The sequence below is a fragment of the Xyrauchen texanus genome, chromosome 48 (genome assembly GCF_025860055.1).
Source record: "Xyrauchen texanus isolate HMW12.3.18 chromosome 48, RBS_HiC_50CHRs, whole genome shotgun sequence".
In the NCBI taxonomy this organism is placed as follows: Eukaryota; Metazoa; Chordata; class Actinopteri; order Cypriniformes; family Catostomidae; genus Xyrauchen; species Xyrauchen texanus.
This window is the reverse complement of record NC_068323.1, coordinates 1,513,907-1,534,915: the sequence shown is the minus strand read 5'-3', so window position 1 is coordinate 1,534,915 and position 21,009 is coordinate 1,513,907. Positions and strand designations below refer to the sequence as shown.

The window sequence follows — 21,009 nt, the reverse complement described above, 5'->3', positions numbered from 1 at the left end:
GTCCTGTGGCCTCCTTCCAGGCCCCCTGACCCCGTCCCTGTCCTGTGGCCTCCTTCCATGCCCCCTGACCCTGTTCCCATCCTGTGGCCTCCTCCCAGGCCTCCTGACCCTGTTCCCGTCCTTAGGCCTCCTCCCAGGCCTCCTGACCCGGTCCCTGTCCTGTGGCCTCCTCCCAGGCCAAGTTTAGTTTAGTTCCTGGTTCCTGTTTGGTTTTTGTAGTCCTTTTGTAGTTTCATTTTATGATTGGTTTTCCCCTGATTAGTTCTCATTCCCTGATTATTTCCCTAGGTATTCCTCATTCCCTTGTTTGTTCCTTTATGTATTTAAGTCCTTGGTTTCCCTGTTTCCAATGTTAGTTCTTGCATGTGTTATTATGCTCTGTGCTAGGTTTCCTTTGTTTTTCTTTGTCCTGAGTTTTCCTTTTTTTATTAATAAAAGCTGCACTTAGATCTGCATTCTCTGCCTGCCTTCGTCACAGAAAAGTTTTAACACAAAACAAATATCAGAGAGTTAATGTCCACTGAATGCTTGTTTGATCATTTAAGTGAGAGGGGTTCGATGTTTAGATCATTTACTTTATTGATCTGTTCTGTTGAAACTGTTATTCACACATGTATGAGGGCATTGAGCGTGAGAATGACTCAACTGACACTGTTGTCGCGCCCTCATGCCACACGTCCATTTTCTCATGTAGACAGTCAAGTCAGAACACGCACAACCGTGCAGCAGAGAGTTATTCAGATGACCTGACATGATAAGTATTCATTATAATAATAATAATAATAATAATAATAAAAGATCAAAACAACTGGTGAAGATCTTTTAATCAGGAAATTATAGAAAGATTCTTTAATCAAGGATTTCAAAGATTATGAAAATAAGTTTTATTGTAGGTCTGGTAACAATAATAAAGCGCAACAGTCACCGGCCACTTTTTCAGCCGTCTGTGTTCCGCCATCTGTGTTAAGTCCTTCATAAAAGAGTTGCGAGTCATGAACCAAACCAATCGGCTCGCAGGAGAATCACAACAATACAAACTTTATCGCAGATAAAGACATCGAGATACAAGGACTTATCGTGCTTCAAGAGGGCATGAACTTCAATCCCATGATGCATTGCGAATGATGTCTTTGAATAATAAAAACAATGGGAATAATATAAAACTATTGATTTTAGGTTGTTGATTATAAGTATAGAAACAATATATTTTACTTTTATTGTCAAATATCCCAAATGTACAAATATATAAGCAGTTTAAGGGTGAAGGGAGGCCGACTCGATTACATCATTCACAGTGCGTCACGGTTCTCTGATTGGTGGATATTTCTCTGCTGTATCATGGGTAATGTAGTTGTTTACCATGGAAAACGGTTTTTAAACAATGAAGTTGAGATAACGCAGACGGATGTCTTCATCAGAAGCAGATATCATCCATGAATAACCTCAGAGCTCATGGTGGATCTGTCTTTAAAGTTTGATAAGTTATATTTGAAAATAAATTTGTCTATGGGATAATTGAATGGGAGGTTTATTTCCGGAGTCAGACTGTTGCGCTCTATTGCAGTAACTCTGGTATTTTTGGTAGAAAACATTGGTTGCCATGGTAAATGGCTCGTAGAGTACAGGGCTGCTGTTTTCTTGTTGTTTTGCTGATTGCTCTGAATAACTCTCTGCTGCACGGTTGTGCGTGCTCTGTCTTGTGTGTCTACATGAGAAAAGGGAAGTGTGGCATGAGAGCGCGACAACAGTGTCATTCTCACACTCAATGCCCTCATACATGTGTGAATAACAGTTTCAACAGAACAGATCAATAAAGTAAATGACCTAAACATCGAACCCCTCTCACTTAAATGATCAAACAAGCATTCAGTGGACATTAACTCTCTGATATTTGTTTTGTGTTAAAACTTTTCATTGTTTGCATAATGAGAGATAGCATATGTGCAATAAATATGGATAAGTACATAGCTGAAGGGGCGGAGTTACCAAGTCTCAAAAATACAGAAGTGTCAGGAACTGAACGTTTTTTATCAAGTTTTTTTTCTTTCACAGATGCTTTGAAATGTGACCTTTGCATCTACATAAAGACACATGTTAGACCAACAATATTCCCTCAAATGTCCTAACAGAGTTGTTTCAACAAACAATTTCATATTGAACAATGTTGCTGATATGAGAGTTCCCAGTATGCATTGCAACATGAATAAATTATGCGGTTAGTGTTTTAGTCTTATTAATTTATTCTTGATGACTTTATTAATGCTGTTTTTGTTACCGCTGTGAGTTAATAGTTGTGTAGTGATGTTAGGAGCTCACTTTTAACTTAAAGGGGTCATGACATTCTCTTAACCCTGAGGTACCCTTATAATACTCACAATTTAGTAACATATAATAATTTCGCACCCCATCTCTGGCCCTCTGTCTGAAATGCTCAATTTGAATCTCTCTAGCCCGTTAAGACTTCAATGTAAACACCCACTGTTCTGATTGGCTAACATCATGCAGCCCTTCCAATAGAGCCAAACTCAGTCCAAAGAAAATAAACTCCACAAGACCACAACACTTATAAAACGTAATTTCATGATTAACATATAACGCACATCTAACACATTTCATACGAACATATAAAACTGTTCTCGCAGCATTATGAACTATCAAACAATCAAGACATATGAAATATTAATTCATTTAATTGTTTACTTGTGTTTTTGCAGTCCAATTGTGTTTTAACTGTTCCATCTTTCGTTTTTGAAACACTTGATCATTTTGTGACTGGTCCACAAGCAATCCACGCTGATATGTTCTGAAAACACAAATGTAATACAATCCATGGTGATGTTCATGGGTGCTTCAACATCAACATTTTACTTGATTGTTCACACACAGAACGGCATGTGTTTCTCCCAGTCAGTGGCAGCAGCAACATGTGATGCATTTTTAGAAGTACCGCTTTTAAAACACGCCACACATCAACGGAATGCATCAAAACGTTCAAAGACATCCATCTAGTGCATGTCCATCTAGTGCATGTTTACAAGAGACTAACAATTCAAAATAGCACAGATGGGTGCAAACGTGGTCCAGGACACCTTCAAAACAACAGGAAACAGCGCAACTGAATGAAACAAAATGGAGGTCTCTTTTTTAGAGATATAACTTGACATTGCATCTTTTAAAAGTGGCACGAGATGTATGATAATGATCAAACCATTCATCTAGTGCATGTTTATGTAGAAAAACATTTAAATCCAGATATGCAAGGATGGATTAAGAACTGAGAGGCCCATGGGCCGGCACACCATGGAGGCCCCCATCAGGTGTCACGTGACTATGTTCACTGAAATGCGCTACAGGACGCTTGCGAGATTTGGTTGGATTTTTAAAGTTGACGGAAGAAACGCTTGGAGCAATGTCTTATACGGACAGTTATATGTACTTTTTAATTATGAACCAATCTGAAATCATGTGTTATTAATGGGGATGTGCATGGTATTCAAATACCAAAACCACGATTCGGTTATTCTGCATGTGTTTAGAGGTCTTCAACCCGATCAGAGTTCGACAGTACCCTACAAACCTACAGGTTTTGAGCCAGGTTCCGGGCAGTTTTTCAAATAGGCTATAGGGCGAGTTACAGGCTTCTCACACGTAGACCATGTAAACACGCACTGGACAGACATTTTGAACAATGTGACACAACTCACTATTAAGTTAAAAATTAAATTAAAAAATGAAGTATCTCAAGACACCTCAATTCTGTTTTACAAATCGTTGCGCAGGATCTCAAATTTTTTAGACACTGTAAACATAAAATAATTTAAATTATTATTAACGCATCTCGAGACACATGTGGGCTGTTTCACAATTTGTTACGCTGCATCAAGCTTCTTCAGCGCTGGTGTCACAAATCAACGTTCTGATGTAGTTCACGTTGCAAAGAGGACTTAATGTAACCAGGGACAGATTACCGACCAGGCCAATGTGACCAGTGCCCAAGGGCCCTTGACTGCCCCTGGGCACTCTAGTTTGGTGACCCCCCCCCCACTTGAAAACCCTGTTGGGCATGAACAACGAACCCCACCGCACAACAACTTTTGTATGGAGGGGGGCCCTTGGAGATGATTGGCCCCAGGGCCTTTGCAAGTCATAATCCGTCCCTGAATGTGACTGTTACACATGATTCCACATTGTTTTTCAAATGGCAAAGTTTCAGCGCTTGACAAACGGTGAGTCAATGTTTTCTCCGGTGTGCAGACAATCATTACACAAGTTAAATGCTGAATAATCTAAAAATCAGCATCCCGAAGAAGTATAAATATAATGTATAAATATAATGTATATATTTGTACGTATAAATACATACAAATAAAAGGACATATAACATAGAATGGTACATGTGCAAGTGGTAATCTATGTGCTAGGTAGGGGTACGTAGTTATTGAATTCAATCTGAGTGGATTTACATATGAACATGAGATATTTATTTACATTATTGCACTATGGGAGAGTCCTGAGGAAGTTTAATTGTTCATGTAGAAAATGGCTTGAGGGTAAAAACTGTTCTTGTGTCTGGATATACTGGTGCTTAGTGCTCTGTAGCGCCCTCCAGAGGGCAACAGTGCAAAGAGGGAGTGGGCAGGGTGTGCGGGGTCCAGAGTGATTCTACCTGCACGTTTCCTCACTCTGGAAAAATACAGGTCTTGGATGATGGACAGGAGGGGCAGCAATAATCCTTTCAGCAGTACTGACTGTCTGTTGTAGTTAACTTCTGTATGATTTGGTGGCTGAAAGGGTACGGAGAGCTGGGTCAGTTTGGTTGAGAGAGGATCAGGAATGATGGTATTGAATAGGATCCTTGCAAGTCCCAGGTCTGTCGAGGTGTTGCAGGAGATAAAGCAGTCCTATGTTGACCCGCCACACATCCTTCTCACAGATCATGAGTGCAGATTGAGTAGCAAGAGGGTAGAGGAGGGGGGTTCCAGGAGGTGTTGGGGTGTGTATGTGAAATGAAGATAAGAGGGGGGGAGGGGTGTGAATCTCATCTTTTTAAAGCTGCAGTAAAACACATTCAGTTCATCAGCCATTAGTTGACCCACTACAGAGTGAGGGGAGGTGTCATATACCATACTTAATAATGCTTTTTAGGCTTTTCCACACAGATGCAGGATTGTTGGCCTGGTTGTACAATATTTTACCCCCACTAATTTAAGCATCCTCTTTGACATGACGATGCTTTCCGAGTTTTCCTGTAAATCAAGGTTTATCGTTATTGAATGATAGAAATGTCCTAGTAAAAATGCACATGTCCTCACAGAAACTTATAAATGATGTTACAATATATGTGAGCTCATCCAGGTCTGTGGCTGCTGCCTCAAAACACTCCAATCAGTGCAGTCAAAGCAGGCTTGAAGTCCCAGCTCTGCTTCATGGGTTTGACTTTTTACAGTCCTTACTACAGGTTTAGCTGATTTTAGTTTCTGCTTGTAGGTCGGGAGAAGATGAACCAGACAATGATCAGAGAGTCCTAAAGCTGCACATGGGACAGAACGATATGCATCCTTTACAGTGGTGTAGTAGTGGTTCTGTTTATTTCTGTCTCTCGTGGGGCATGTGATGTGTTGTTTGTATTTTGGCAGTTCACGGGTGAGGTTAGCTGTATTAAAAATCTCCCAGAATAATAATAAGTGAGTCCGGGTGTTGTTGCACTGTGTCTGTGATGTGTTAAGCCAGCTTGTAGCAGGACATAAACACTCGAGAATGAACAAGGAAAACTCCTGCGGTGAGTATAAAGGCTTACAGTTGATGAAGAGCGCTTCTAAATTAGGACAGCACATCTTCTTCAACACTGTTACATCTGTACACCAACTTTCATTGTTGTAAAAGCATGTTCCACCACCTCTCATTTTCCCCAATAACTCCACAATATGATTCGCTCTGAACAACTGGAAGCCCAGCAGATGAAACGTGCTATCCGGGATGGCTTCACTCAGCCAGGTTTCTGTGAAGCACAGAGCAGCGGAGTTAGAAAAGTCCTTGTTTGTTTGCGTGAGCAGAAGCAGTTCGCCCAGTTTGTTGGCGAGGGAGCAGACATTCGGCAGATGAATACTCAGTAGTGGAGTCCTAAAGCCACGATGACGAAGCTTCACATGTGCGCCGGCTCTCTTCCCTCTCGTGCATCTTTTGGATCACTTGTAGAGCACCTCTGCACCTCCAAAATATCAGAATAATCAAACAACAGCAAGAAATGATCAGGTATGCTCTGCCGAATATTCAGCGGGTCATCCCTGGTGAAACTGATCGGGAAAGAGTGACAAAAAACATGACAAACAAACAAAAGTAACAAAAACGCTAGAGAGCTCCACACCAAAGTAGCCATCTGCGGCACCATCTTAAAGAGTTCTAATATTTAGGGTATTAAGGCATCTTTCTCTTTATCATTAAACATTAAATGCATACTGTTGCATGAATTCTGTCGCTTATATGAATTTAAACCATCAGCTTTATACACAGCCAGTGTAAACTGCATCTTATCTTTGTGTTTGGAAGTGTTTTGTAAATCAGATGCCATTCTCTGTAGTCCTTCAAATAAATGTGCTGCACCTGTGAGACGGCGATTCCCTGAGCGCGCACTCGAGTGTCTATTCTCTGACACGAATCCAATCTATCAATTAATGTCTTCTGAAGCTAATCGATAGGTTGGTGTAAGAAACAAATTGATTATTAAAAATGTATTAACTTTAAAAAATTGCTTCCTGCCAGCAGTCGATGCATCAGTGATATAAGCGCAATGGTGCGTTCACGCGAGAAGTTGGAAGCACGTGTTTTGTACAGAGGAGCAAACGTCACGTGAGAGTTAGTTCATTTCTAACTCTAAGATTCAGAAGACATTAATTGATCGACTGGAGTCGTGTGGATTACTTTTATGCTGTCTAAATATGACAGTTGGACCGTCAGACAGACAGCAGACTAATGGCACCCGTTTACTGATATTATAAGGACCTACAGAGCTCAAATATTTTCTAAAAGTCTTAATTTGTGTTCTGCTGCTGAAAATAGACAGTCATACACATCTGGGATGGCATCAGGGTAAGTGAATAATGAGAGAATTTTCATTTTTGGTTGAACTATTCCTTAAAATCCATTTGTAGGACTTAATCAGCTAAAGCTAAATCAGATTAAAACATACACGTAGGGTTGTAGAATTCGTACGATTTGTAGACGTGCTTCAATGTACGTATTTTCAATATTGAGCATCACATCACCAGTTTCATGGCAGTAGGAGGATGATTCATTTATTTGTTCCTAAAAGGTCAACAACTATAATAACAGCACATGTGATGTGTATATCTGTGTTTGTGTGTTTTCTTACAGATAGTTCATCAGGAGGATGATGTGGTGTACGCGGGTGTTGCTGTGAGACATTGATCAAACTCTCTGAGATTCAATTTCCTCATTTATAATGTTCTGATCACTGAAACTATGACTCTGTTCAGCAGTAATACTGTATTAAATGAGTCATTTAAAGTGGTGAGATTTGGGGGCTTTAATGTTCATGTGTGATTTGAGCAGAGGTGGGTAGAGTAGCCAAAAACTGTACTCAAGTAAAAGTACAATTGCTTCAAAAACATAATTACTCAAGTAGAAGTAAAAGTCCTATCATAAATAATTACTTGAGTAAGAGTAAGAAAGTATCCAATTAAATGAGTACTCAAGTAGTGAGTAACTTGTTACTTTCTCAAATGACATAATAGATGTTTACTCCCCAATATTCCATTAAATAATACACATTGAACATGTACTACAGAGATATTATTAATGGAAATTCTGTCATCATTCACCATCATGTTGTTCCAAACCCAAATTACATTCTGTCTTCCATGCAACACAATATGGAGATGTTAGACAGAATGTCTGCCTTAGTCACTATTTACTTTCAGTGAATTTTTATATATATATTTTTATTTTTAATTTGTTTTGTTAAAGTGAATGTTGATTGAGACTCTCAGTCCCTAACATTCTATCTAACATATTTTGTGTTCCACATAATACAAAGCCTCACACTGGTTTGGAACAACATCAGGGTAGAGAAATGATGACATGATATTAAATTATCACTTTAAAGAGATAGTTTACCCAAAAATAATAATTTTCTCATCATTTACTCACCCTCATGACATCTCAGATATGTATGACTTCCTACACAAATTCAGATTTTTTAAATAATATTTTTAGCTCTGTAGGCCAACATTTTGATACTCCAAAAAGCACATAAAGGCAGCATAAAAGTAATCCATAAGACTCCAGTGCTTTAATCCATGTCTTCAGAAGTGATATGATAGGTGTGGATGAGAAACAGATCAATATTTGTCATTTTTTGCTAGACAGCAGGGGTGATATGCAGAGAAGAATGTGAATCACCAAAAACACCAGAAGAATATGAAAGTGATCTGTTTCTCTGTTTCTCCACACCTATCACATCACTTCTGAAGATACTGATTTAACCACTAGAGTCTTATGGATTATTTTTATGCTGATTTATGTTTGTTTGTTTAGCTTTAACATTTTGCCACCCATTCACTTGCATTGTATGGACCAACAGAGCTGAGAAATTCTTCTAAAAATCTTAATTTAAATTCAGCAGAAGAAAGAAAGTCATACACATCTGGAGTTTCATAAGGGTGAGTAAATAATGATAATTGTAATTTTTGGTGAACTAACCCTTTAAGGGCTCTCGTCAGACCTGGATGAATTTGTCAATAAGAAGAGCGGTTTGGGAACATTTCTAGTAATTATTACAGTGAAGACTTGAAAATGTCCCACAAGAACATTATATATAATGCTGAAATATAAACCAAAGCAAGATCATGCTTTATTAATGCCTTCTTTCGCTATTTCTTGGCTTTTAAAGTCCTGTGTGGATTCTTATTTCAGTGTACTTTCAGTTTTCAGTGTCATAAGTATTTAGATCATTAGTTCCCCTTCTGTCACTCATTAGAAGTTGTGTCGATTGTAGTGACACAAGGATCTTCTTTCTGGAGCCTCAGATACCTCTGAATATGAAAAAGGCCAATGCCAAATTGGTGAACAGAATTTGCATGTCCCGCCTTGGACATATGGGTATAAAAGGCGGGGATCGTGCATCTGTTCAATCAGATTCTTTCTTCGGAGACGAGCGGTAGTGTGTGTTCAGCGAGCTGAAACCTCGCTCTGTCCACTCACCTCTAGACAGCGGCTTTCTCCCTCCTCGGCACGCCAGTGCCGTCCACGCCCCTGGGGGCTTTGAGGGTTTTCTTCTAAAAGAGCAAACTCCACTAAAAGAGTATTATTTACAAAAATAAATTAGATAATGCATTGGCGTCGAACGTCTTTTTAAAGACTTATCTTTATCAAGATGCCCTTCCGCCTTTGAGCTGTTCCTGGATGCGGCAGATATCTCTCCGCTAATGACAGCCATAGGCGCTGCCTTGTGTGTCTGGGTCGTGATCACACCGAGGCAGCGTTTGCGGATGGTTCGTGTACTCATTGCGAGAACCTGACAATGGCATCATTGCGGTTGCGGTTTTCCTTTCTCAAAGAAAACGCCACTCCAGCCACCCCCGCATTGCTCCTACCCACGGGATTGAGGACAACCCAGCTGGCAATGGAGGCAATTTGGGAAGTTCAGCGGGCGCGGTTTCGCTGGTTAAATCTCTACAAACCAACCGCCTCCCAGCATGCTCGATTGCTTCTGTCCGGGCTCGACGTGAGACTGGCTCGCCGCACGGCCAGTCTGATGTCTCCGTTGGTGTCATGGAGCAGGATGATGACGTTGCCACTCCATCGGAGAGCGTCTCATCTTCTGACGTGGATGACTCAGCTGGGCTGCCCCCTTTGAGCCCAGTCTGTGGCTGACACTCAGATGTCCGATATGCTTTCCCGGGCCGCTGTGAGTGTGGGGCTGGACTGGAACCCTCTGTCCTCCCCTCAACCCTCACGGCTAGAAAATTGTTTCCTCGGGTCAGGGTGCCTCTCGAAGCCACGCCCCCCTCCTCCCCCAGTTCCTTTCTACCCGGAGGTGCATGACGAGCTAACGAGGTTGTGGAGGGCACCTTTTACTGCCCTGAACAGACCTCCTTACTCATCTGCTCAGTGGGGCGGTCCACGGGTACACAGCGGTCCCCCAGGTGGACAAAGCAATTGCGGTGCACCTGTGCCCGCAAAGCGCAACCCCTTGGCGGGATCATCCCGCACTCCCCTCCAAGGCCTGTAGGACGACGTCATCGCTGACAGCGAAAGCCTACAGGGTTTCGGACAGACCGCCTTCACCCTACATGCCATGGCCCTCCTGCAAGTTCACCAGGCCAAGGCACTAATAGATCTGCACATGGTTAGTCCTGATCCTGATGTGCTGCAAGAACTGCGCTCAGACCTTCGTGGCCTGGTCCGCAGATGCCTCCAAACAGGGTTGGGGTCGCTGTGTGCAACGGGTGTGAGATGTTAAAAGATTCGTCTTTTAAAAAGACGTTCGACGTCAATGCGTTAACTAATTTATTTTTGTAAATAATACTTTTTTAGTGGAGATTGTTCTTTTAGAAGAAAACCCTTGAAGACCCCAGGGGCATGGACTGCACTGGCGTGCAGAGGAGGGAGTGTACATTTCATGTACACTTGATGATGGTTAATTTCCCACAATCCACCATGGGGAATACGTACGAGCTAGGAGTTTACTGCTTCCTTCACTCCTGCAATATTTTATTTCATGCTGGTGGAGTGGTGGTGGCGTAGTGGGCTAAAGCACATAACTGTTGATCAGAAGGTTGCTGGTTCGATCCCCACAGCCACCACCATTGTGTCCTTGAGTAAGGCACTTAACTCCAGGTTGCTCCGGGGGGATTGTCCCTGTAATAAGTGCACTGTAAGTCGCTTTGGATAAAAGCATCTGCCAAATGCTTAAATGTAAATAAATAACTTTTTGACAAATCATTACTGGATTAAAATAACATAATAAGATATTGAGAGACAAAACATAGAGATACATTTTAAAATGTACTCTTTATTTGATCAAATGTGTTAACTCTTTATACTCTTTATATTAACACACTCTATATATTAAAAATGACAAACAGAATGAAGATTTATTGTATTAATATATTATTTAATAAGAATAACAAATAAGGCCCAAGTATATATTTCATATGTGATGTTTCTGCATCAGCCCCAGAGCTCCAACACTCCCGTCCGAATTCACTCATGTCATTCACTTACTGCTGAGATATAGTGTACTAACTGCCATTCACTATATAGGTAATAGTGAATGAGTGAACGATCGTGGACACAGCAACACTCGTCGCCACAATCGCCTCATACCCGCACATCTCACACGCCCGTTATGATGTCATAAGAGCCCAGTTACAGAATCACCCTGATGCCTAACGCCACAAATTGTAAAGAAAAATCATTAGAAATTTACTTGAGTGAGAGTAAAAATTACCCACATTTAAACCTATTCTAAAAGTACATTTCTCCCCTGTTACTCAAGTAAATGTAACAGATTAAATGTAACATGTTACTACCCAACTCTGGATTTGAGTATACTGAAATGTAAAACAGAGTTGATCATGTGGCATTAATGGATTTATATAAAGGGGCTTGTGACAAACTTGTTCTGTTGATTACCTTTTTTAACCATATACTATTCTTTACGTCTTAATTTTGTAAACTTCAGTAATGTTATTAATGCTGCTGTAATAGTGTTAATTTAGCATTCCCTATCTGTCACTCACTTGACGTTGTGTCGATGAGTTGATACTAGGGGTCGCTCCTGCGGAGCCCAGACATCTCTGATCTTGAGAAAAGGCCAATGGAATTTGGCGTGTGGAATTTGCATGTCATTCCCCTGGACATGCGGGTATAAAAGGAGTGACGCTGCAAACACACATTAGATATCTTCTTTGGATCCGAGCGATCAAGTCACAAGCTGAATTCCTCTGCCTCCATTCATCTCGACACGCTGTTGTATCTATGGCGCTTTCCAGCGGTTCTCCCCCTCGCACACTATGTTGTGCTGAGCACACACCACTGGGCGCTTCAGTAGCAGAGAAAAAAGTTCACGGAGTGAATAGCTTCGTTTATATATATATTTATATACCTTCCTATATATATATATATATATATATATATATATATATATAAATATATAAAACACACAAAAGAGTATATATTTCTCTAAAAGAGTGGCGCAGGCAGAAAGCGTATTTTTCAAGATGTCTTTACGTTTGTGTTTATTTCCTGGTTGCGGTCGATGTCTCTTCTACCTACGGGTATGAGGCGGGGGTCGGTTTGCACTGGGGGCGATATGGGGACCTCAGTGAGAGCCTCTCTGCCGGGTATTCCCCCATGGACTTCCCACTCCACGTCACGCTCGTATGCTCCAACCGAGCGCTGGGGCGAGGTTGCCGGTTCGTCTTACGGCAGACCTGTGATATCATTCGGAGCGCCTGACGATGATGAGCTTTTGATCGCGGCATCGGAGAGCAGGTTTGTGATGTCTTACGCTGAGGACTCGGCTGGACTCCCACCCTCAGGTGCGGCGGCTCAGTCGCAGGCTGATGCGGAGCTGACGGCCATGCTTGCCCGGGCAGCCGCGAGTGTCGGGCTGGAGTGGAATCCTCCACCCCCCCCCCTCGCGGCTCGACGATTGGTTCCTGGGGCCAGAGCACCGTGGCATGCACAGCCCACGAGCTGACGGTCTCCAAGCGCCACGAGGATGAGAATCTTCCTCCTCCGTCCCAGGCAGTTCCGGGAGTGGTCACAAGGAGCCAGGTAAGTGCTTCGATGTCTCTAGACTCAGCACCTCGGGCTCCGCCCTGTCACGAGGCCCCGCCTGCTGGTACGTCCGATGCTCTTGTCCCCTTGGTCCCTCTCACATGGAGCTTGGGGGCGTGGCTCGCGCTCGAGAGAGGATCATGGCCGCCTCCTTGTCACGCAGGCTTGTTGCCGCTTCTTCACCCCCCCCTCTCGGGCCAGGTGTGTTCTCCACTGGACACCCCCCAGCTTGGACCATATATTTGGCCCCCAGTGAGAAGGAAAATAGAGAGAAGGCCACGGCTGGGCCAGCCAGTCCTTATACTTCTGAGCAGTTAGCTGTACCCCTAGGTGCAGGGGACCGCTTCATGCCTGCCAGTGTGTTGGGGGTAGTTATGCGATGGCTTGCTGCGCTGGCTACGAGGCACACAGAGGTCTGCCCGTCTCGATTTGCCAGTCTGCGTAACTCTGTTCTTGTGGCGTTTTCCATTGGGACCCCTAGTGTCAACTCATCGACACAACGTAGAGTGAGTGACAGATAGGGAACGTCTCGATTACTGATGTTGACGTTGTGTCCCTCCTGCCACAACACTGAACCAACCGCTGAAATGGCCGACTCTCTGGCTCAGCTCCTCAGTGTGATACCTGATGTGTGTTTGCAGCGTCACTCCTTTTATACCCGTATGTCCGGGGGAGTGGCATGCAAATTCCAGATCAGAGATGTCTGGGCTCCGCAGGAGCGACCCCTAGTGTCAACTCATCAACACAACGTCTCGTTCCCTCCATCAGGTTATCCAAACCTTTAGAACAAAAAAAAATCAAATAACACTTGTCAATAACATATAGACCTCTGAGCACAATTTGGCCATACCCGAAAACACAATTTATGCTTGCAGCAAAGCACACCTGCGTTTTTACATGTTGACCAAAGAAATGCAGTCTTTCACCTCTCTGCTCATAGAAAACCTTTTGTTTGAGCATTTATTTTAAAAGCAGTTTGCACTCAGATGATGACACGGGAAACGTGTCAAGTTATTGCAATGACATGCAGATATGGCAAGATATTATTTAACAGAGACGGGCCACTTCTATTACTACTGATTTGAAATATGTTCTTGGATTGTAATCTTGACCAACCGTTAAGGATATTTCGGTCTTTCTCTGTTCAAGTAGATAGGAGCTGCACTTCCACATGACTGGAAATAACCTCCTGAAGAACGTTAAAGATGACAAACAGTGAACTGACTTGCTAGAAACACTTTAGGTGTGTCCCAAATGACACACTATACACCATGCACTTTTAAAATGTACTATGCACTCATCCATGTAGTGTATGAGTTTCCAAAGTGTAGTATCATCCCAAATGGAACACAACATTTTTTTTTATTACACTAAAGTGTTCGCCATTTAATGGAGCAATATGTAACATTGACATCAAGCGTTTAAAATGAGTACTGCAGTCCAAATTCAAAATTTTGGAGAGACTTGCCTCCCCCGCCCCCTCCTCCCCAGACTCGAAGCTCACGCAGGTGGACATGTTGAGGACACACAACAGGAACGAGCAAACTGACGATGACAAGCAACGAACCTTACACTGTAAGTAGATCAGCTAATGTATACATTGGCAATGTTTTTAATGTTTGCAAATTATAAACCAGCTCATGTGGATTTTTTATAACTCTGTCAATGTTAAATTCCAGCCCGGAACAGACATTTCAAGGTAGAATATATGAAGCATTGTTTTCAGAGAAGCCAATATTTCAACTTAGCATGTTTCCTAAATCTCTGATATCATATTATGATAATTTTATGATTTAGAACAGGAAATATATTACATATTGCACCTTTAACAGCTGCCGGAAGTGATGTTTCAAACCCAAGCATTGTGTTGCTGCTAGCTTTAGCGCGCTATCCACCCTCAGTTCAAAACCTACATCTCAATAATACAACCCCAATTATGAAAATGTTGGGACAATCTAAAAACAAAAAGGAGTGACTTTGCTATATTCAAAGCACTACAACTACACATTATATGTTTTTCCTTGTGAATTTCATAGTTTTTTTGAAAATGTACAGTAATTTCAAATCAGATGATTGCAACACGCTCCAAAAAAGTTGGGAGGGTCGAGTGTTTACCACTGTGACACATCACCATTTCTTCTAATAACACTTATTAAGCATTTGGGCACTGAAGACAAAAGTTTGTTAATTTTAGAAAGTGGAATTTTCCCAGAAAATTTCAATTGGAGACAGGTCAGAACTGTTGGCAGGCCAATTGAACACCCGCACTCTCTGCTTACACAGCCATGCACTTGTAATCTGGGCAGTATATGGTTTGAAGTTGTCCTGCAGGAACATCCCTGGAAAAGATGGTGCTGGATGGCAGTATATGCTGCTCCAAAATTTGTACATATCTGTCTGCATTAATGGTGCCCACACAGATGTGTGAGTTACCCTTGCCATAGGCACTGACACACCACTGGCCCAAACAGACACTGGCTTTTGGACCTGATGCTAATAACAGCGTGGATGGTCCTTTTCCTCTTTGGCCTGGAGAACACGACGGCTGTGTTTTTCAAAAACTATTTGAAATGTGGACTCTTCGGAGTTCCACTGTTATACTTTCCATCTAAGCTAAGGCTGAGCCCAGAGAAGTTGGCAGAGCTTCTGGACTGTGTTGATGTATGACTTCTTGATATCTGGCAAGTGGTGTTGAATTATAAAGTGTAAGAACTCTGTTCTATGTTCGGAGAAGGGAGGAGACGGAGAGCAATGATGCAAGTACAAGTAAGGCTATTTATTTCTCTGCCTTCAACACTCTGCATGCACTCTTCTCAGAGCTTTTCTCAGTTCAATCAATCAGTGTCACACAAACTTTGTCAACAAACTTATATGAGCCTTCAGCTTCACAGTACGTGTAAACTTCTACATAATCTCTACAGCTTCACATTAAACTTTTAATAAGGCATGCCAGTCACTGGTCACTCGTGTCGTTCTATTTCTCTCCTTCTGGTGGTGGCGTGGCTGTTTATATGCCGCTCTCCCCATGCTCACTGGAATTAGAGACAGGTGTTAGACATAATTTAGCTCAGGTGTAAGTGCCCTTACCAAATTCTCTCTCTCTGGACGGACGCTTGACCACGCCCCCACTGCCACATATCCCCATCGACTCAGGACGGGGCACCATCCGGCCTGCCTATCACTCCTCCTCCATTTCTGGAAAGGAAGTCGGTGACAGGAATCTACGCCCCCGGTCTGTGGACCACCTTGAATTTAAAGGGCTGGAGAGCCAGATACCACCTGGCAATCTGTGCGTTGGTATCCTTCATGCGGTGGAGCCATTGGAGTGGGGCGTGATCCGAACAGAGGGTGAAGGCCCTCCCCAGCAGGTACTTCCGGAGAGTGAGGACAGCCCACTTGATGACCAGACATTACTTCTCCACGGTGCTGTACTTTGCCTCCCTTAAGGAGAGCTTATGGCTAATTTACAGCACTGAGTGCTCCTCCTCACCCACCACCTGCGAGAGGATGTCCCCCATTCCTCTGTCTGAAGTGTTCATCTTCAATTCAAAAGGGATAGAGAAATGAGGTACATGCAAACGTGGCCCCCCATAATGTGCGGCTTTAACCTGCGTAAACACCTGTTGGCATTGCTCTGTCCACTGGACCGGGTCTGGAGCCCCCTTTTTAGTGAAATCATTAAGCGGGCTGGTGACATCTGAATAATTAGGCACAAACCTCCTGTAATAGCCAGCCAGCCCCAGGAACTGTCTCACCCCCTTTTTGGTCTTGGGGCTTGGGCAGGTCGCAATCGCCGCAGTTTGGGGACACACCTGCACATGGCCCAAGTGGAACCCCAGATACCGTACCTCCACCCACCCAATCTCGCACTTCTTGGGGTTTGCTGTGAGCACCACAGCGATCTCAGGACCGCCCTCAGATGCTGCATGTGCCGCTGCCAATCATTGCTATAAATAATAATATCATCAAAGTAGACAGCGGCATAAGCTGTATGCGGTCTGAGAATTCGGTCCACGAGACGCTGAAACGTAGCCGGGGCCCCAAACAAACCGAACGGAAGTGTCACAAATTGGTGCAATGCAAAAGGCGTGGAGACATGTTTTTTGCAGGAAAATGGTGTCAATAGGATCTGCCAACAACCCTTTGTCAAATCCAATGTCGAATAAAATCGAGCAGTACCTAACAGATCGAGCAACTCATCAACTCATCAAATTTAGACACCGCGTTGACATTTCTATAATCCACACAGAATCGTAAAGAACCGTCGATCTTAGGTACTAGAACAACTGGACTGGACCAAACGCTGTGGGATTCCTCTATTACCCCATATCAAGCATCGCATCCACTTCTTCCTGAAATATTTTCTTTTTGTGCTTGGGCAAGCGATAGGGATGGCTACATACCACCACTCCTGGTTCGGTCTCGATATAGTGCTGGAGGAGGTTCGTACAACCCAGTAGAGGGGAGAACACATCTGCAAATTCTTGTTGCAACTCTGCATCCCCTGTGAGCTGATAAGGCGAGAGGTGGTCATCTCAAGTGACCGGAGTGTTATAATTAGGTTTTGTGCTTACCTCCGGGCTGAGCTCCGCCCTCTCCGGAACTACCGTAGCAAACATCACAGGGACTGCCTCCCTCCATAATTTCAGTAGGTTGAGGTGATAAATTGAATATCCACCCCCTCTCTTTGTTCACATTACCTCATAATCGAGTCATCGTGTGACCTCAAAGGGTCCTTGCCACTTGGCGAGTAATTTGGAGCTCAATTTGGGGAGTAATACGAGTACCTTATCTCCTGGTGCAAATTCCCACAGCCGAGTTCCCCTGTTATAATGCTGGCTCTGTCATTCTTGAGCTTGGAGCAAATTCTCCTGTGTTAGTTGAACCAGTGTGTGGAGTTTTGCTCTAAGATCAAGAATGTACTGAATTTCATTCTTGCTATTTGAAGGTCCTTCCTCCCAAACTTCGCAGATTACGTCAAGCACCCCGCGCGGGCACTGCCCATACATTAGATTGAATGTGGAAAATCCTGTGAGGCTTGCGGGACCTCTCGCACTGCGAATAACAGGGGGTCGAGCCATTTATCCCAATTTTTAGCATTATCATGCACAAACTTACAAATCATGTTCTTAAGGGTTTAATGAAATCGCACCACCAGGCCATCTGTCTGCGGATGGTAAATGCTGGTGCGAATTTATATAATACCCAATAGTTCATAAAGCTTGCGTAGTGTACATGACATAAAGGTTGTGCCCTGGTCGGTGAGGATTTCTTTCAGAATCCCCCACCCGGAAGATTATTTTGAAGAGTTCCTCTGCAACACTACGAGCTGAAATGTTGCTCAGAGGCACTGCTTCCAGATATCGCGTTGCATAATCCACTAGGACTAATACAAAGTGATGTCCGCATGCTGACCGCTCTAATGGCCAGACGAGGTCCATGTCAATTCTTTCGAAGGGGACCTCAATTAGTGGAAGAGGGCACAATGGCGATTTTGGGGTGGCCGGTGGGTTCACCAGCTGACATTCATGGCACGGCGCACATCACCTGCGGACATCGGCCGATGCCTGGCCAATAAAAACGGCTATTAAGTAGTTCAGTGTTTTTCTTTCCCCTAGGTGACCTGCCATCGGATTATAGTGAGCTGCCTGGAATGCCATTTCACAGCGGCTCCGTGGTATTAAAAGCTGGGTTGTATCTTCCTTCGTATGAGTGTCCTGCGTCACTCTATACAACCGCTCATTTATAATTGTAAAATAGGGATTTAAAGTGTTACATTCGGGCAGATGTTGTTGACCATCAATCACTCTTATTTGGTCAAAGGCATGCTTGAGGGTTTCGTCTCGTGACTGCTCCAGAGGGAAATCCCCTTAGGGAAATCCCCTGATTAAGGTATGGACTGCAGCCTCTCCCCCCCTCGCGTCATCATGACGTGGAGCTGACAAAGACATCCCGTCGGGGATCTGGACCACCATCCCCAGCTCCATCATGGGACATTGATCCTGGAAGTGCCCCGGATCCCCGCAACTCCAGCATCCCGCCCCAGATGCCACACCCGCACTTGCATCGGCGAACACTTCCACCTGAGGGGTAGAGCAGCGGGGCACTGTCGAGGTGGAGGGGGTGCCCACTAACTTGCGTGGGGAACTAGCAGATGTGGCGGATCTCCTCGCCTCCTGCTTTTTCAGGTCGGCATAGGTCAGGAGGTTTGCTGCCGGGAGTAGCAAGCTGGGCTTCCCCAGACAAGAGCGGAAGGACCCGGGCTGCCCACTGATCACGTGGCCAGCTCCAGATCTCAATGGTCCGCTCAAACAGATCGAGGAAAGCTTCACGTCATCTTCTGCCCCCATCTGCAGGAGCGTGGATGGGGGCAGGGGGCTGTGGTTGTCCGGGGTCTCTCCAGGCCGAGAAGGCTCCGGATTGCATGCCGGTACTCTGCTTGAGCTTGCATGATCTCAAAGAATCAGTTCCTGGGTTCCAGGTCCTGGCGCGACTTAAGCAGGGATTGTTGGTGCCTCTGATGTAGGCCAGCGAGGGACTGGAGGACCTCGGCCAACTGGGAGGGCTCTATGGGGCATAATTCCAGATCACGGGTTCCAGCACCAGTGTAAGAACTCCACATTTGGAGATGGAAGGGAGGAGACGGAGAGCAATAATGCAGTCAAGTAAGGCTCTTTATTTCTCTGCCTTCATCTATCTTCTCAGAGCTTTTCTCAGTTCAATCAGATCAGTGTCGCATAAACTTTGTCAACACAAACTTATCTGAGACTTCAACTTCACAGTACATGTAAATTCAACAAACTCTTCAGCTTCACAATAAACATTTAATAAGACATGCCAGTCACTGGTCACTCGTGTCGTTCTCTCTCTCTCTCTTTCTGGCAGTGGCGTGGCTTTTTATATGCCACTCTCCCCATGCTCACTGGAATTAGAGACAGGTGTTAGACAATATTTAGCTCAGGTGTACGTGCCCTTACCGTTTTTTCTCTTGCTTGACCGCTCCCCCATTGCCACATAAAGGTTTACTAAAGTAGTAGTGGTTTTCGTCTTGACCTTTACTCACCAAGATTTTACCTGATTCCTTGAATCTTTTAACTCTATTGTGACTGTAGAGAGTGAAGTGTCTAAAATCCTTCCAATTTGTCTTTGGGGAACATTGTTCTCAAAGTGCTGGATTATTTGCTGAAGCATCTGTTGGCAAATTAACAAGACTCGAACGATCCTTGCTCTTGAAGGACTAGGCTGTTGGAGGCTCCTTATATACTATGACACAATTGCCTCACCTTCATAATATCTCCTGTTTCACATTGCCTTGTTAAATAAACTCGTCAAATTGTTATTAATCTTAAATTTTCTCTCGTCTCAACTTTTTTGGAGCGTGTTGCAATCAACTGATTTTTAAAGACTGCACATTTAAAAAAAATAAAAAAATTCACAAGGAATACATCATATAATGTGTAGTTGTAGTTCTTGCAATACAGCAAAGGGTGAATACTTTTGAAGTATGTAATACAATGCATTAAAATGAGACTTCAGTTCAGAGCTAAAATCATACATTTTCAAGTACTGAATTTCCAGCATATGTCCATTTGTTTCTTCACTGGTGGAAGGGTTTTGACAGTAGGTTTATTGTGATTAAGTAGATTTCAGAAGCTGTCTTGTGTAGAGGTGAATTCAAACCGCAAGATTCATGTTAGCAGAAACAGAAACCCTTATACCCATATAGTACATGCTCACACATTTATGCAGAACTCAGCTCGCATTCACACATTTATTTTATTTTCGTGTCTATAGGCGAGTTCAGTATTTCATTGGTTCTTTTTTGCAACTCATATCACACTGAATAAACATCTATCACTTTGAGTGGCGACTACTTCCTGCAGTTTTGTATGTCTTTTTCAACACAAATTAAACAGAACCATTATAGGCTAACTTTAAAGAATCATTGTAAGGTTTAGATTGAAAATTCATTAAATGCAAACTCATCTTTAAGGATCTCTGAATGATTTGAACAAACCCTTAACTGTAATTATTATACTTCAGTGTTTAAGTCGTCCAATCACGTGTCTTGTTGAGATGTATGCCGTAACTTTACTAAGAGATAACACTACCATTTTTACCTGGTGGAAAATAAAATGGGCAGAAGAATTCCCCTAGACCTACACTGAAGAAAGGATTTATGCTTTCTATTCACAGGTGTTTTGG

General features: G+C 43.3%; 2 protein-coding genes across 3 annotated transcripts in view; one reads left to right on the top strand and one right to left on the bottom strand.

Annotated features, from left to right (window-relative positions):
* Nucleotides 1-7,495, top strand: part of LOC127639806 (SLAM family member 9-like) — a 156,041-nt gene extending 148,546 nt beyond the window's left edge. For both annotated transcript variants that reach the window (XM_052122055.1, XM_052122054.1), the window contains one exon: nt 7,372-7,495. In XM_052122055.1, the coding sequence (XP_051978015.1) occupies nt 7,372-7,425 (54 nt within the window). In that variant the 3' untranslated portion in view covers nt 7,426-7,495. The remainder of the gene's footprint in view (nt 1-7,371) is intronic.
* LOC127639803 (hepatocyte cell adhesion molecule-like) overlaps nt 1-21,009 on the bottom strand; it is a 328,338-nt gene that overhangs the window by 245,526 nt on the left and 61,803 nt on the right. The gene's annotated exons all lie outside the window — the stretch shown is intronic.